Genomic DNA, 18,870 nt, shown 5'->3' with positions numbered 1-18,870 from the left:
CCTTGCTCCTCTTGGAAGATCCATTCTAAGTGACAATTTATCCAATAAAGATTCCAAACTAACAATATCACGTCCTGGTTTAAATCTAAATTCAACTCCGGGGAAGAATGGGTCGCCATTTTTGTAAAAAAGTACTCTACGAGCTTTCCAATATCCCAAATTAGAATATCTGAAAAAAAATGCTTATTATTAAAGTATTTTTAAAATATTTTTATTGTTTGTTCAAAATATCTCTAATCAAATTATTAAAACCACTACAGCAAAATTTTATAAAATAATATCAATGAAGGTTTTCTATGTTCAAATATCAAAATACACTCACTCAAAATATTGATGTATTTTAAAGTTTAATATATTTTGTTCTAGTGGGCCAATTTTGATGATTTTTTAAGCAATTTGTAGCTAAATTATCTAACTTTTTAGTGTCTGAAATTTCTTATCTGTCAATTATTCGAGGGAAAACAAAATGTTAATATATTTGTGAAAGTTTCAAACACCCTGTGGGATATGTTAACAACGCAAGGAATTTAAAAATCATTTTGTCATCTAGGTATGTCTTTTCCCGATAGTCTATTTTTTTGTTTATTTCAATAGCTTTATTTTTATTGGAGATATTCGCTTTTGATTAACAGCAATTTTAGCATTGATTTTGGGTCCTCATCAGCACACTTATAAAATAGTGTATATTGTTTTTGTAATATTACTGTCATAGAAAAGTCATCTTATTATTTATTGACGTTTACTCTAGTAGAGATGATTTTAAGTTCTGAAGTATCGGTTATTGCTGCTTAATTGATCATGCTAGAGGTTAACTTTTGGACTTAAAACCATATCTGTTAGAGTAACTGCCCAACAGACAATAATAATATGATTTTTCAAAGACAATGACATTAAAAAAACAAAATAAAATAATTAAAAAAAATGAATCATAAAATAAAATAATAAAAAAAATAAAAAAATGAATGAAAAAAAAAGTGAATCATAAACAGTAAATAGTATACCAACCTGCTGGTTGCCATTTCTACTCGGCTTTTTGATCTGGGCGCTGGGGGTTGCATAGAAGAAGCGTCGCTGGCATTATCCGCCATCGGAGGACTGGAGGGGCGGGTGGCCGCCCCTTGCCTCCAATAGCCACCTCCGTTGGCTACCGGATGGTCGTCGTCCTCGTCGTCGCTTACGTCTAAACAAAATTGACAGTTGAAAACCAACTTAATATCATCAAAACATGCAATTATTTTCTTTTCATGATAATTTAAAGCACAACAGATGCTCTTATTTAGAAAACTATGATTTTTTAGCAAATTTGTTTGTTTTTATAACACATACAGATATTTAAAATCTAGGTGCCATATTTTGTATTAAATTTATATACTTTTTTTAATAGTTTATTGTTATTATTTGCATTTTTTCGAAATAATTAACCAGGTTAAGTTATTTTAAAGTAAGAAATCCAAAATAGCCGAGCAGCAAAATATCCGAGCAGCACTTAAAAATAGGAAAAAACATTTTGCGAAAACATTGTGAAAACTTTCAAGATGAATTTACAACCACTAGAATCCGTTAGTTTGTGAGGAACCCATTCCGCATGCCCAATAACAAAAAAACACTATGACATAGTAGTATGTCATAGTGTTTTTTTGACATGTGAGAACCGTCATGGTGGTAGATTACAAAAATGTTCAAAGTATCAAAGAAAATGTTGCTTAAAAGTAAACTCATTTGACATAGAACTGTCATTTTAATTTAACAAAATGCCTTCTGCATATCTATAAAGTGTAGTTACTTTATTAAATTGTATTTTCTGTCATTTTTTGGACGTCATCTATAGAAATATTCCCTGATTCGTTGGATAGACTTTACTATAAAGAAATCTTGCAAAAATGTGTTTTAAATAGAACCAAGTTCTTAAGTTACAATAGCTATACTCAAATGCTTAATAGGTAAAATAGTAGAATTGAGTATGCTCAAAATTTGATATAGACGATACAAATAATCATGTTTTTTTAAATTATTTATTTTTATTTTTCGCATGTTATTTTGTTTAAATAAAATTTGTATCGGGCAAAAAATGATTTATGAACAAGATAGTAAGTGATATATGTATGTTCCAAATACAAATATACAAGGTAGTCGGAATTGTATTCGGAAAACTTCGTGAGCATATTCTACCGATAAAAATAGGTAACAAAGTTCGTATACAGTTATATAAAGTGCTTCGTTTGGGTATACAAGGTATAGAAATTTCATTTTTATTTCGATATTTTTCAAATAATTTCTGAACTATGTCAATATTTGGATGGAAATTGGTGTCTGGGTATTTTTTTACACGGTAATTTGATTTCAATGTTAATAAGAATCCTACTTGTAGGGGGCGCCACCTACAAATTTTTAACTAATTTGAAGAGTAGTAATTTTTCGTCTGTACCCATATATAACTACTGAGTGAAAAAATGTTGAAAAAGATATTTGGAATGTAGATTATCAATACATGTTATTACTGAGCAACAATAAACATGTTGGATAGATAGTTATTTGACTGAAATTATAAATTTGGGAACTTCTTAATTTTTTAAATTAATTAAAATTTTTTCGAGAAAAAATTATGATGAAAGAGTTTCTGTTGAACCTTTGCCAGAAAAATATTTCAATTTTATAATTTCAGTCTAACTATCTAGTCAACATGCTTAATTTTTTTTAATGATGACATGTATTTAATATAAGAGACCTTTTTTTACGAAAAAAATCCGATTTTTTTTTCACTCAGTAGTTTTATACAGGTACAGACGAAAAGTCATTACTCTTTAAACCAGTTAAAAATGTAGGTGGCGCCCCCTACAAGTAGGAGTTATATTGACCTCGGGCTCAAATTTCTCATGTCAGAAAACTCCCAGACATCAATTTTCATCTAAATAACGCCGTTAGTTCAGAAATTATTTGAAAAAAAATCAAAATAAATATTAAACTTCTATGTCATGTATCTCCGAAACGAAGCATTTTAAGACATACATTTATACAAAAACTTTTTTAGTTTCCCGAACACAATTCGGACTATCCTGTATATTTATAAAATCAGAACAAAATACAAAAAGAACTAAATTTCTAAACAAAACATATACGGCAGTTTAGTTAAAACGATCAAAATTTATAATAATAATAACCATTAATTAATTTCAACAAATAACTGTTTATTTTCCTCTTGACTCAATATAAAAAATAACAACAAACAGTCGCTGGCTTCACAGCCAACTACGCTCCACGTTTTTATCCCCTCCCCTGCTAACGTCACTTACCTCTCTGATTGTGCTGCGCGCCATTGCCAGCGGCCGGCACTAGACTGAGGGCGTTGGGATCGGGGGCGGCGGGCACGTCGGCGTCCTCACCGGCGCCGGTGGCGGCGCCACCCTCGCCTTGCTGAGCGGCCGCGGCGACCGCCTCCTGGAGGCCGGCGTCGTCGTACTGCTGCATGCGGCTGCCCGCGCGAGATGGAGCCACCGCCTGCGAAATAAGGGAGAAAATCAGAGAAATCGTTTCGGAGATTGATGAGAATGAAGTAAAATTAACACAGAGGTAGCATGTTTACGTGTTGCACATAGAGACATAAAAATATACTCTGTTTTTTTCTCAGGTAAAAGATTTTGACAGACGATGACAGAAGAAAAGCGGATGACGTCCATAGCAATCTATTTATTTTACTAAAAAAGTTTTCTAATATTTTTTTTTAAATATTAATTTTAAGATGAGTTTAAAATATAAATCAAATATGCGTCGTCGTGTTTTTAACCAGTTTATTGGTTTATTTCAACGTAGACCATGTTTCAATTTATTGGTTTGACGGAACGATGACCGACAAACGGACGCCGATGCGTATGAACTCGCCTTAAGATTTTAGAAACGACCGGGCTTATTAAAGTCTTGCCGTTATAAAGTTACAATTTTGGAGTCAACTTATGTAAAATATCTGCGTTTTGGAAGATGATGCATTTTGATTGTGTTATTACGTGTGTTTTGTGTTTTGTGTCTTTTGGAGTTAAGTGTAGGAAAAATCGAGGAAAATTAACTGTAGACCCAGAGCGTTAAAGACTGATTCATGGTACACCGTGACGGGCCCGGGCCGTGCGACGGTGAAAGCACGGCCAAACATTGTCAAAAGTTATTTATACTTATGCATTCATGCTCAGCCGAGCACGGGCCGAGCTTCGCCGGAACCCGTCCGTGCCCCGTCCGAGAGATGTCGGTGTACATTTTTCCTAGGATCCGCTACGGTCCGGCCCGGTTGCGGCGAACATAAATGAGCCGCCGTGGCTAAATACTTCGTTCGTCTATGGGCCTATAGCGACTGTTTTTAGCAGTGTTGCCGCACCCAACATTTAGCGCGTACCACATTATAAACTAAAATTGTACCACTTTGGTACAATTTTTTAAAACACAACAAAATACATCTGCAAATGATTTTAACCGGTTTGGTTGCTGTGAATTTCTTCATAAATTTTTACATAAAAAACTTCCTGGAGAAAGACACAAATCAAGACGAAAAACATGAAATAGAAATTCAGGAAACCCAATTATAAGTATTATAGGTTGAAGAAATCTAGTAATTCTAATACTACACACAATACTTGGAAAACTTAAATTTTATTGAAAAAAACATAAATATAGAAGCATGTTAGAAACAGGCAATTTCAAGTTTTTTCTTCGGGTTATTTAATATAGGCAACGCTATAGACATTACAACGTTTATACGTCGTTAATTAATGCGGATTGTCTCCGAATAGTATCGGTAAGCGCGTTTAATGCAATATCAACAACAATAATTGATAAATATCTATTCCATTTGATTGCGCGTAGGAAATAATTATTGTTACCAAATCATCCTGGATTTGAAAATGTAGTACCACGTACCAAATAGAGTTAAAAGTATCAAATTTGGTACAAATGTCCCACTGCGGCAACACTGTTTTCTAGAATATAATCGGCACGGACATAATCCCAGTTGTCCACTCGGTGTAGCATATATTGAAGGCCTGGACGTGGCTCGGTGTCTACTTTACGTGCCCGGCTCGGGTACAGCCCGGTGTACCATGAATCAGCGCACATGGTTAATACTCGGTGCCCAGGCAGAAAATCTTTACACCCTTAAAGTTACCATCAATAAAGTTGATGTATACCATCTCGTCGAATAGTGCATCTCGTATGTGCTACAAGGATCGTACTAAGTACTACTGGAGTAGCTGTATAATATCGACATCACACGACGGGTAAATAATGGATTTTAATGATTTTTTTTTTTTTTTTTTTTTAAAATTAAGATTAAAGTTAATTAATCAACCTTTGAATACTAAAATTCAGCATGGTATTATTCGTGTCAAAATGGTTATTTTTAGGTTTATGTCGTTTGTTACTCACAATATGGAATAATACAAATTTGTATTTGTACCTAAGTTATATTGAGTGACCTGTAATAATAAATACGGGAAGTTTCTTGAGCAGTAAAAATAGTTCTTTTACTCTTTTGGTTTTGGTTTGTTTAAATTCCCCATACCGTTTTTTAATAAAATAACTCGATTATTTTCAGTTTTAGTTTTAATATTTTGAATGTCTTATCAGTCAAATTTTAAATATATTAATTTCCTGCTATGCGTTCCAATCGTTCCAATTGTACCAACATTTCTTTGTAAAATCGATAAACTACTTTGAAATTAAAATGACAAACACATCTATCTGAAGACTTTACTGTAGAATTACATTCATTTAATGCCGTGTCGTTTAACAAAATACGCTCTATATCGGGTAGGGTTCTTTCACTCTTTTTTTTATGTTAGTTACATTAGATCTTTTACACACCTTATGATCTAAAAATGTTCATCATCGATCCTGATGCTTAATAAATTACCAATCTATGGCAGCAAATGTATGATGTTTTGGGCCCTCTTTTAGTACAGAAAAATATTTTTTTTTTTTTTTTTTTATTCTAATATAAACATGTTTAACATTTTTATGTTTAAAATGTTTGCCTTATATCAATATGTAACTAAAAGTTTATTTAAAAATAATATACTATAAGAAAATTAACAACAAATATATCGTAAAAGACTATTTTAGTAGCTTTCTGAACGAGGATTCAAATTAAACTTTTTTTTATTATTGCAAAACATCAGGAGTATAAATTTATTTCTACTACCATTGTTGCCACTCTGTGAGCACCTACATATCTAATTGTTTTATTTGTAACTGCTGTGTTAAATTTCAGTAATTTTTACTCTCTGTAATTTTCAAAACCATCCAGTTTAACAATTTTAACGAAAAATTATGTTTACATGGATGCATAATAACGTGGAATACTGGAACACGTAATTATATGATTTATCGACGTAATTTATCCTTTCAAGAACATACATGAACCTTGATATTTTAATGAAATTCAATCGTGCAAATTTCACTTTTAAAATAGCGACGACTGTCAATATAACTTCTATTCTCTGACGTAGATAATATGTGCTTTTTTAGTTTTTAAGAATACAGAAGATAGAGAGTTAGAATCCAATTATAAATTCAACTTTAAATCGTTTGTTTTCAAAAATGACATTAAAATCTTCAACTTACGTGAACCTTGATATTTTAATCGAAAACAAAACTTATGAATTTTTTATTTTAAAATAGCTATGAAGTTTAAAACTGCCCCCATTACTTTCTCCTGACATACAATTACCTAAAAGAAATATCTATAAATATGAAAATAAATTGTTTTGTTTATTAATATGAGAAATAGAGACCTTACGAGGGTTAATTACACTGCAGTTCTCTATTTTAAAAACAATAAAATATAATTTTTATTTGTTATTTAAAATTCAAAAGTTTTTCTTGATTAAATTACATCTCAACTGCAGAACATATGGAAGGAATTGCAGTAAAACACTGGCGGGTTTGGTTTGATTTTTAAAAGATTTTTTTTCTAATTTTATTAGTTAAAATTTATATTTAAAGTAGATTCCCAATTAATAGTGATTAAAATATATTATCAGTTAATGAATAAAATTATTAGTTGTTAAATATTTTTCTGTATAAATATATAGTTAGTAATATATGTAAGCATATCTGAAGTAAACGTTCGTATTGAAAAATTTGGCAGATCGTATTCATGCAAATTAATGATAAATTCCATATCTCACAAAGTACTTACTTTTGATTATTTTTATGTCTATTTATCGAGGGGAAACATTTTAGGGTATATGTTCATAGGAACTTTTGTTTATTTCTATCTGTAGAATTACCCGCAAAGTTAAACTATTTTTTTAACACCCTGTACATATAAATGAAAAAAATAATATATACAAAAAAAAAACTAATATTTATTTTAAAATGTTTTTTTTTATTCAAAAAAATAAAGTTTTTTTTATAAAATTTCTATTCTGAATTTAAGACCACAGAAAAAAGGTACGAAACAGAAATATCTAGAAAAAAATGTTTAAATGTTTTATCTTGGTGAAACATCTAGATCTGTAAATATTGGAATCCTTAAGAACGCGAAAATTGAAAGGGCAAATTAGTTGAAGAATTCAAAGATTATTACAAAATAACCGATAGATCCTAAACGAAAAATAAAATAGGTCTTCCTAATACAATCATATACCGTAAAATCGAAAAAAAGCAGCATCAAGGATGAGGAATGACGATCGATGATAATTTTGGCAAGGTCCAATCTCTAGATGTCATTTACTAAATTGACATAAAATTTCAAAATTATCAATAATTATAGAAAGATTAAAAAAAAAAAGATAGAACGTTTCAGACACACAAATCTATTTTCAAATAATTTTTTTTTTTACTTTTAATTTTTAAACTGCACCACTTAATCATTTCTCCTCAATATAAAAATATAAAATGTTATATAAAATAATTACAACCTTCTTATGGCCAACTGGCAGTAAGCGCTATTAAAGACGTCTAGGGCTTGACATCGCCAAAATTTTCATCGATTGTCATTCCCCAACCGTCTTTAGAGGCTATTTTGTAAATCATATAGTATAAATAGATGTATTGCTCATGCATCAGTAGATGTTAATTATGTATGACTATTGCTTGTTGATTTTTTTAAAAACACCACATAACAACAAAACAAAAATGAGAAAAAATATATTTCACACACAGAAATTTTAGGTAGTTTTCTAGGTAATTGTGATCAGGAGTATTGGTGCAGCTTCTTCTGAAACTGAACAAACCTGTACAGGTTTATAATTTAAAAAGCTTTTTTTTTTTTTTTTTTTTCTTTAAATTACTTACATTAGTTAAAGCGCAATTATTACTTACAAAATTACAATATTTTTTTTTTTTTTTTTTTTTTTTAATTAAGTTAATTTTATTACAAAGATTATAGATAAATACTCAGCTTTTTAGTACTTTGCCTAGAAATTATATATTTTATTTTGCCTTTTTGCATTTTATATTCTTCTATATTGATTAAGTTGAATCAGATATTAAACAAACACTGCGTGACTACTAGAGTAAGAACGTGATTTAGCTTTAGCCTAAATTATATTTTTATGACATTTAAAACCTTCGTTAGATAAGCCTTAATTATAATATTCCAAAAACGATAGGTTTTAAACAAATTGCCTACTAATTTGTCAGATTATATTTATGTATTTATATGCTTAGGCTGGTTATTTGGGACATTTTTTTCCTTTTGTGTATATGTTTTGCGTGATTCAAATTGGTTTATATTTTCAGCGATGATACATACCAGGTGGAAAATTGCCAAAAGTTAGAAAAATAAACCTTCATTAGACTACTAGAATTTTGTGTAGTTTTATCCAATAAAGGCGTTAGGTTTTTAAAACTCGTTTATTGCAGTTCTTGTAGATTGTAGATTGCATGGGAGGGGGAAAGTTAACTCATCATACAAACTCAGGGCATTGAGAAAGGCCAGTATATAAGACGGTTTTACAGAGGTTAGCTCTTCATCTCCGAAATTAGCTGGTGTTCTTCATCTGGTGTTCGCCGTAATCTGCATTCGCCGTTGTTTCTTAACTTTAATCTACGGAGATGTTTGTTTATTGAGGAGACAATGTCCTGTTAAAAACCCCGTGACAATCCGAGGAATTCTCTTACTAAAATCAATAAAAGTTCTTAAATTTTTTTGCTCGTAAATGCTGAGAAATTTCTTCGAGTGTCTTCTGGATGGAGTCTTTCAGGTTCTTCAGTTCTGCATTAAGTTGGTTTCCACTTGGGAACGGTTCCGGTCCAGTTAGTGGAGTATTTGGTTATAATCCTTCTCTAGCTAGATTATTTTGCACCTCATTTCAGTTATTAATAACTTAAAAATGATTAAAATAAGCTCTTCAATATATATGTATGTACCTAATATAAATATATTTAGTAATAATTTAGAACAGTGTTAGCTTTAAATTTATATTTTCCTCTGTTGTTTAAACGATTACTTTGATTATATTCCCATTAAATTGTAACTAAGAATTTTCCTTGCTCGAAACTTACGTGCTACAGTATGTAGATAATTTCCCAGCAATTTGTTTTAATCGCCCATAATGAATATACATATATACATTATTGCTGTATAACTAAAGGGATAAATAAGGGCTCAGAGCTGAATATATGCAGAAAACTGCATATTTTAACAACCGAACATTAATCTAGATCTCTATCTGAATTTCCATAGAATATAGAGATAAAATAATTTCGTGAATGGTAATACATAATACATCAACTTCAGAAAAATACCTAAGTAAACTTAGAAAAGTCCAATAAAATATTTATAAGGTAAAACAATTTTTTTTATATGTACTGGGTGTTCTGGTAAGAAAAGTACTCGGTATTTGACGCAAAAACTTGAGGAAAATAATATATTATTAAAATGACTGCAGGAAAATGCTGGAAATTTCGAGTTCAAAAATTGGTCAATAGGGTTCATCACAAAATATCTCAATTTTCCCTTAAATTTTCCTGATTGAGTGTTATTATTTTTCAATCATTAATGTACTTTCAGATCATTTTTCACTATTGTTAAAAATTTAGTGGTGGGGGAAGGTTAAACATTTTTATATTCAATTGTTGATATCTCTGGTTCTGAATAAACAAATTTTAAAGAAAAGAAAGAATATGATAATATTACTATTACTATATAGATACTATAATCTTCGTCAACAACAATTCTTACTCTTATAATAACTTATTTCTCTTTATCTAAATATAGCGATAGCTCACAACACTGTCATTATTTACATGGCATTTTTAAGATTTATTTTTACATAATTAGATTGCTTTTGAGTCACAGCTTTTAATCAATTGAGTTAAGTAAAACAAAGAGAGGATATATTACCTATATCGTCAGTGATAACCTGCTAACTCCATTTTTGATTTTAAGTAAATTAAAGTATTATTATACATCATTTTTACTTAAAATTTTTAACGAAATATTGAGTTTTATTGTTCCCCAAATAGTATTGTTATCTCTTTATCATATTAACGCTTGAATATATTTGCTACATGTGTACATATTTTTTGTACTGTTTCTTTTTTCTCCTCGAAAATTAGGAAAAATTGAGTTAGCAATTTATCCCATTTTACCGACAATATACTTTGTTGCAGGAGGTTGTTTTTAAGGCAAAATTGTTTGAACACAAGTGAGTAAACAAAGAGCTCGTTACATAATCAAAAAATTAAATAGACATATACTATGAGAGAATAAAATATAATTTGGCAATATTAATGGTATACTTTTTTTAATCAACTAGTGATTAAATGCTATGAACATCTTCTAAAATTACAATTATGTACCTTTATTATATTATAATTATTATAATTTCGTTATAGCCGAAATAGCCCCAATTATGCCCCACTAGCAAAACCGGTGATAGCTCGCTACCGTAGTTGAACTCATCTAAAAAGTTTTTTTAGCTAAAATAATAAATTATAATACAAGTTAGACCCCTGAAGATATCAAAATATTTACTTTTTTCTTTTTTCTTTAGAATTTTCACAAATTATACTTTCTAACACTTTTAGAATAATTATATAATACATTTTTCGTATACTCGTTATTTAAACCCATGTATTTGTATATATCAGTTGCTTACGATATTCTCGAAAATGCACTAAGCCTATAAAATTTGATATCTCAAAACTATAAATCCAATCTTTTCATATTTTTAAGTAACTAACCTATTTTTAGTTAATAACTTCATGATATAAAATGTATCGAACAAAGTAAAAACATAAATATAACCTATATTAAAATATAGTCTATTAAACTGTGTAACAAGTAAAATATGGAACATGCCAGAGTATATTAAAAACTAGTGTAATGAGGAAATCCCTTTCGAAGAACAGAATTAAGAGTAATAAAATCTTTTTAATCGTTCACGGTATTAAAGCACACGCGACTCTATCGCAAATAATAAAAAACCTGTCCAGAAATGGAGACATTAAACCGATTTATGCCAACAGGGATTCGACTTTATAGGTTAGAATTCCGAATGTAAATAGACCGCCTCATATATGTAAATACGAGTCTTTTTTACTTGCATTCATGTGTTGGCTCAAATTCAAAAACGTAATAATTAATGTTTTCGAAAGACGTAACAGAAATATGAATCGATAAATTGCTAATTTTAGAAGCAGAAGGTTGTGGATTTTAATTAATAAATCATTAATTTTATGATAGGGTTGTTTTTTGAAGGTGTAGATTAAAAATAACCATCTCGTTAGTGTGTATTAATTTAAATGATAGGTGTAAATACCTGAGTTTAGAACAGCTGTTTGAATATAAGTAGTTAACACTATTATTTAAAAACGACAGATTTTTACATGAACTCGGGCTGCTTCTATGATGCTCAGTTTCAGCAATGAATTGTTTTAAGTGACTGAAAATCACAAAATTTTAAAATTAGCTCTGTAATTCGCGTACTGAGAAGGATAGGGCATGTATCATTTTAGTTCATAAAAATGTAGCAAAGTAATGTGAAAACCACATTATTGTACCTCTGCTCATAAACGAAAAATGTTGTAAAACACTAAAATGGGACAATCTGTACATAATAAAATTTCTTCAACATATTATACATTTTTCTTGTAGAACCGTAGTTTATTTCACTATCATCATGGACACAAAAAGAGGCATTTATTATAAGGGTTGTTTAACACCGGTTTTTGAGATGTTTAGAGATGTTTAAGATTACGCATGACAACAATAAAAATTGTCAACACCCTATACATTGCTTTTCAGAATTCTTATTAACATTTGTTGTAAGCTAAATAAACTTTACTAGAAAAATTTGATTCTTCAACATATTATACATTTTTTGCTTGTTGAACACCCATGGTTATTTCATATCATCCTTGGACACAAAATAGGCATTTATTATAAAGGGTTAAATATGTTTACAAGCTTTTGTTTTTGAGATATTACAGAGATTTTTAAATTTGCATGCTATAGCAATAAAAATTGTCAACACCCTATTCATTGCTTTTCAGAGATAATTCTTGTGCTGATTTGTAAACTAGAGAAATAAACTTTACTGAAGAAAAATTTGATTACTTCGTTTAATGTATAAAAGGGTATCAAAAATAAGCTGCGGGCTATTTTAATATTATATCTCAATAATAATAATACTCCCATAGCGTTTCACGCTTTGGGAGTAGCAAGGTACAGCTCGCCATACTAGAGCCGTTCGGTATACAAGGAAGGTAATGTGGCTAGCACTACGCTTCAACCGCATATTAATGAATCCCAAGTACTCATTTAAGGCTGAGTCGACCTAGGTAACCAAACTACTATTTTAATAAAATAGTCGGCTGACAAAATGCCGGGTGTGAACGAGAGCCTGTACCTCTACGCCCCCGGGCACCTTTTGAATATTTATTTTATATAAAAACTTTTTTTTTGTTATTTTTAAAGTATAACACCCTGTATTTTTTAAAATAACCAAAACAGATTCAAATGTTATTTCAAACTATGTTAGGTTTCCTATAGCTATCTAGCTCAGATTTTGAATAAAGATTTTTTTTATTTTGATAAAATGACAACCAAGAGGGCTGATCTCGTCATGGCAAGTTCAGTTTTTTCATAATATACCGTTTTTAATAAATTGAGCTAAATAAAATAAAATGTGAATATTTTAACTTTATTGTTTTATTTATTAATAAATGTAATATAATAAGGTAATAAAATTAAAAAAAAAAAAGTATTAAACAAATTTCTATGTATAAAAAATTACTGATAACAATTACTGAATGACGTAAAGCCAAAAAGTCTCAAATTTTCTGTATACGATTATTTTTTGTTTATAATTTTTTCTTATGTTATATTGATAATCAAAAATATATTTATAATCGCGACACAGTCCCTTTTACCTATTTTTGCTTTGTTTAATTTGTTTATTAATATTTAAAAAAAGGTAAATAAACTATTTAATTTACAATTTGAATATATATCCTAAAATTTGTATATATTTGTATTTAGTTTATTCTTTATTCTACTTTATATCCTTAAATGTTAAGTGTTTTGATTGGTTAGACAAATTTGATATGCAAGTAAATAGTCAACGAAAAAATCCGTTTAGATTCACAATCCAGTGGCATTTTACTATTCTGTTTATACTCTACTCGTAGATTTTACAATAACGAAATACATAGATGAGTGTTTTCAAAATAAACCCTCAATAAGTTTATTTAAAATTTCCAGTATTTTGTAATGGGACATAAGAAAAACTTATTTTACTTATTTTTATGTATAATGCTGGTTGATCTTTAGTTTACTATATTATAATATGTATTTTCATGTTTAAAACTAAAATTCAATTTCTGTTAATATTTGCTTAATTCAAAATACGAAATTGGTAATATTAAACGCAAAAAATTTAAAGGTAAAATAAATTTCTTAAAGTTATAAGCAAAATACTTTTAAAACATTATTTAAAAAACAGCACTGCTTGTATATATACTAAAATAAAATTATTACCACATTAAATACAAAACAAAATATCCATTATTTCGAACAATAGAGTAAAAAAGATTTGTGATTTAGATTTTCAACTCATTGGCATATTATCATCATATTATAATATTTATTTTAATTTAAAATTTAATTTTTCTAAATTTATACTGTGTTTAAAATACAATACGATACACGTTTCTTAAACGTCGCATTCAAGTTGTCACTGTATTTTCTATTAAGAAATAAAATTACCACCATATAAAGCCATTTTCGACTTACCATTATTTTTAAACGTTCAACTACACTAGGTAAAACGGCGATACACCTTCACACCGACTGCATACCTTTCCATAAATAACCTCGATTTCTGCCGCCTATTACCATAAACTCGGGTCACTAACCGCTCATCGACTGCAATCCAGCGAACTATACACTGTATCGCGCTGTTTTTTAAGACAAGAAAAAAAATATTTAGCTACAATTATCGAAATCTTGGTAGAAGGGCCGGATGGGTTCGCCTTGAGCTTGACCGCACCGCGAATCTTTAACGACTACTCGTTTTTCCGGAGTGTCGTCGCGTCGAGTGTGTGTGTCTCTATCGCATAAAAGCGCTCTAGCCAAATAAAACTTGTTGCTCGCTGCCGGCTAGAACGGCTCAGAATATTGACTCTGGCCGGCGGGGTGGCGTTTTTGACGGGGACCGTCGCCGATTGGTCCTTGACGGCGAGGTTGCGGCCAATAGAGTTCGAGGATGATTGGCCTCTTTGCCAGCGTTCCAAGAGACAGTGGCGTAGAATTGAGGAATTGTAGGGAACATTTTGTGTATAATTTTGTTCTAAACAAACTTGAATATACTTTTATTGATATCTAGCGTATCTTATGGATCTTCATATTCATCATATAAAGCACAATTCTATCAATAAAATTACGGTGAAGCCTCTCTTTTGTAGAATGTAGAGATGTTTGAAGGGGGTTTAATCACCGCGACCTTACAGGTCTGTGTTTCCCATCTATTGTCCCCTTTCTTGAGTTATCATCATACAGTCTCAGGGCTTTGATAAGAGCCAGTATCCGAAATAGTTTTACGCAGGTTAGTTCTCCATCTCCGATATATTTCGTACCAAAGTTTATGACGAATGGTTGTCGTCTCAGGGCACTCAGTGATAAGGTATTTTAAGGTGTTTTCCCATTCTCCCTACAGAAATTGCATTCGCTGTTGTTTCGATATATAATGTTGATAGTTTTGATAATAATATAATATTGATAGTTAAGCTTTGAAGAAATTCGGACACTTTAAAACCACTTGTTGACATTTTGGTTGATAAGAAACAAATACTGCTCTAAAGCAGGTAGAATTTTTATCTGAGGTAGATGAGTTTTTGAAATCTACAAAAGCTAGTTCTACAAAAGTTTTCTTTCTTGATGATTTTGCTGATCGTAAATATGTAAACAGAGTTATTAGTAACATATTCTTAGGGTAATAAATAATAGCATACTATTTTATTAGAAGTAAAAATGATACTTTTTCTGGCAAGGCTGTACGTTTGACATTACAGACAAGGTACAAAGTCATTTTTACTCCGAATGAACAGAAAAGAACATGCTATTTTTAAAAAAAAAAAATAATTTTTTAAACAATTTTAAACCGTTCGAAATACTATAAAATATTTAAAAGAAATTACATATCGAGGAAACTATGGTTACCCTCGTTGAATTTACACTTTTTTCAGTTTAATAATATATTTTTCGTACTTTTTATGCCTAGGCTAAAATGACCTTTTTATACTGTCAATTGCGTCGCAAAAATTAATACTTTTGTAACGTTTGAAAAAAAAAAATATTTTCGGTAGTGAACGCATTTTTTATTTAAAGTTGTGTTATCTGTTAGCTTCTCTATATTATCTGCTGTTTTTTATTGTTTTTTATCGTTTAACGTTTTTTTATAACTAAAGTATATTACAAAAGATTTTAATATTAAAAACAAAAGAATATTATTCAGCTATTTGAAAGCAAATAAAAGTTTTTGAGAGAACAAAAATAGTTTCTACACCAAATTTTACAGTTAAAAGGAATAAACTGATTCAATTTTGAATTTTTAAAATATTGATAATAATGACTTTTAAAAAATAGAGGGATCAAGTCTTTAATGAATACAAAGAGATATACGAGTATATCATTCAAAATTTTATCATTTTTGGGTTAAATTATTTTTAAAACGTCAAAAATAAAATAATAATTATTTTAAAAATAATCTACATCTTAGTGTTGTCTTAACTAAAAGAAAATCTTATCTCATTTACAAACTTAATGCAGTCATTTTACATTCCCTATATAATTTTACATTTATATGGGGAATGTCATTGATCTTCATTTCCAAGCCAACTGGATATCATTTTTTCGATCATACGGTATTAATATTGTTCAATACTTATCGTCAAAAACTCTGTATAAGTATTTTTGCTATTTTTTGATTATTAAAACTTACATATTAAAATTTAAATCACTCAAAATGGAGTTTTTTAATTCAATTAAAATTTAATTTTCATTAACTTGCAACAGACTTGGTCATCAAGTAAAGTAATGACAAACAATAATTATTGTGCTGACCTTTTACAGAGAGTTATGTTTAATGACGTTTCCGTTGGAATAAAAGTCACATATTGTTACTAATGTTCCTATCAATATCACAGCTACAAGCTTATGCAAAAAGCACGCAATTTATGTTTATGAATTCTAGATCGTTATCAGTCTATTTAAGTCGATATTGCTTTGATTGATTGTAAAATGGAATAAGGCCCATTGGCGCGGATATTTTCATTTTTTCATAACTGTTTCATCATAAACTGGAAGATATTTTAAGAACGTGCTACTTTAAGTAGAAGTTAATATTCATTATTATAGATTATTAGATTATTATATTAATATAGAGAGAAAATATAATCCGAATTCTTTTAAAAATGTCAATAAATATAATTTATATATTATGCAAGGTGTCTCAATATTCCATGGACGTAGAACTACTATATTAGGATTAATTTAAATTTGTTTCCTAAAATATTTCGATTAAAAGAAAATATCGAAAGGTGGGCAACACTGTGCCGGTCAAGATTAATCACGTGACTAAAAGTTTATTTGATATGAACTATACGTATTTATGGTATCAAAATAAGTTTATTGGACATAACTTACCTCTATAAAAAAGTGCTTTATTTGTCCGTTAGAGTTAAGTCACTTTTATATAGAAATAAATTGCATCCAATGAATTTATTTTTATTCCAAAAATACTTAGTAGTTCTATATCCAAGGTATATTGGGACACCCTGTATATATTTAATTCGTCTAGAAGAGCGACGTTGTTGGATATCTAGACTTCATTGTTTTGTATCCTCCCATTGGCTATTGTCTAAATTTCTCTCTCATGGCTTTTCAAACTTCCTCGTGCCAAGTTCTTTTTGGGCGATCTCTTTTATTTCGGTGATGTGGTATCCAATTCTTTGTTTTGGCCGTACCAAATAAATTATTAAATGTAAAGAAGTCTCGTGCTCTTAGTGAAATCTAGTATAGTATTTACACGATCAAAGATATATTTGATGTAGGTACTAAAAATAGTAAAGCTAATAGATATTTCTTTATTTGGAGGTTATGCTCTCCCTCCTTCAGACCTAACGAGGCGTCACTGTACGTTTTAGAAACATTGGGGTTTTATAATCTATTAGGCCTTTGAATAACAGGATTAAGGAGCTCAAATATTGTATAATACTATCGGTCTATCAGTGCCGTTTAATATGGTTATTATGAGCATTTATGATCTACTGGCTATCGTTTTATTTGTCCCCGACACTGACCTCTGGTGACCCGTATTTTGTTTCCGCAACATATTTTAGATAGCTATCGCACATGCAACGATCTCAAATGATTATGATAAAGGTAACTTCAGAAAAAAATCACATTTCTTTTTGTTTCAGTCTCTTTAATTGCCAACAATTATTAAAATTACTTAAATAATAAAAAGCAAATTTTTGAATCTTTATTATTTACCCCAAATAACTTTAATATAACCGAAAATATATAAGAAATAAGTAAAGTGCAATTACTTAATAAGGTATAACCAAAAGCTTAATCTTTCTGTATATTATTTTTCGTTTGTTTTCAATTTTTACCTTTATTTGGTTATGATTATTTATGGTATGTTTATTAAAATTTTTCTCAGTGTTTTTTACTTCTGATGTGTTTTTTGCTCCCTTAAACTCTTCCTAAAATTCCTTAAAACCTTCTAAACACTCAACAAAATGCTAAACACTCTATATCTAAAATCTTTAAAATTGATTAAAATAATAATTAAAACATTCATATTTTTGAAACAAAAAACTGTTAAAGAACACATTAGCCCAAATAGAGTAATTAGAAAAAGTGTTTTGGTTTGGTTTGGTTTGGTTTGAAAATCAGTGTACAAAATCAGTGTTTTAAATAGAATTCTGTCTACGTGTCTACAAACATGCATGTAGGGAAATAAAATTGTTTAAAGTTTACTTTACATAAAGTAGTAAAGTTATAATTAATACAGCTAAATTCAACACAGCGACTAAAAGGTATAGAATATTTTTAGAGATAAAGATATGTATATCATATACTGGAAAATTATGAAAAATTAAAAGTACATTTTTAGTGTCGCGTCGCCAGGAATGAAATCAGTCTTTATTTGGGCCCTTGCAAACTGCCATCTTGGCATAATCACGCATAAATTTTTCATCGTAAACGGCTGATACTATAATCTATGTCCCACTTCGGCAAGTACTGCATAAAAAATAGAAATAAAGTAAAAGAGAGCAGTCTCACGCGATACGTTCATACTTTGTGCGCTGTACGGCATCAATCATCCCTGTTCTACACCGTGTGACACAAATAAATCGTTTGTTTGTGGCTGA

At 29.7% G+C, this 18,870-nt stretch overlaps 1 protein-coding gene across 1 annotated transcript; it reads right to left on the bottom strand.

Annotated features, from left to right (window-relative positions):
* Window positions 1–6: 6 nt before the first annotated feature.
* On the bottom strand, window positions 7–3,495 carry LOC115882090 (echinoderm microtubule-associated protein-like CG42247; the record flags this gene model as incomplete). Its single annotated transcript, XM_030899943.1, has 3 exons — window positions 7–169; window positions 1,006–1,180; window positions 3,291–3,495. Coding segments are annotated over 3 exons (543 nt in total), but the record flags the coding sequence as incomplete, so codon positions are not given.
* Window positions 3,496–18,870: the final 15,375 nt, after the last annotated feature.

The sequence above is a fragment of the Sitophilus oryzae genome, unplaced genomic scaffold (assembly GCF_002938485.1).
Source record: "Sitophilus oryzae breed Bouriz unplaced genomic scaffold, Soryzae_2.0 scaffold_1748_pilon_pilon, whole genome shotgun sequence".
NCBI classification, from domain to species: Eukaryota; Metazoa; Arthropoda; class Insecta; order Coleoptera; family Curculionidae; genus Sitophilus; species Sitophilus oryzae.
This window is presented reverse-complemented; position numbering and strand designations above follow the sequence as displayed.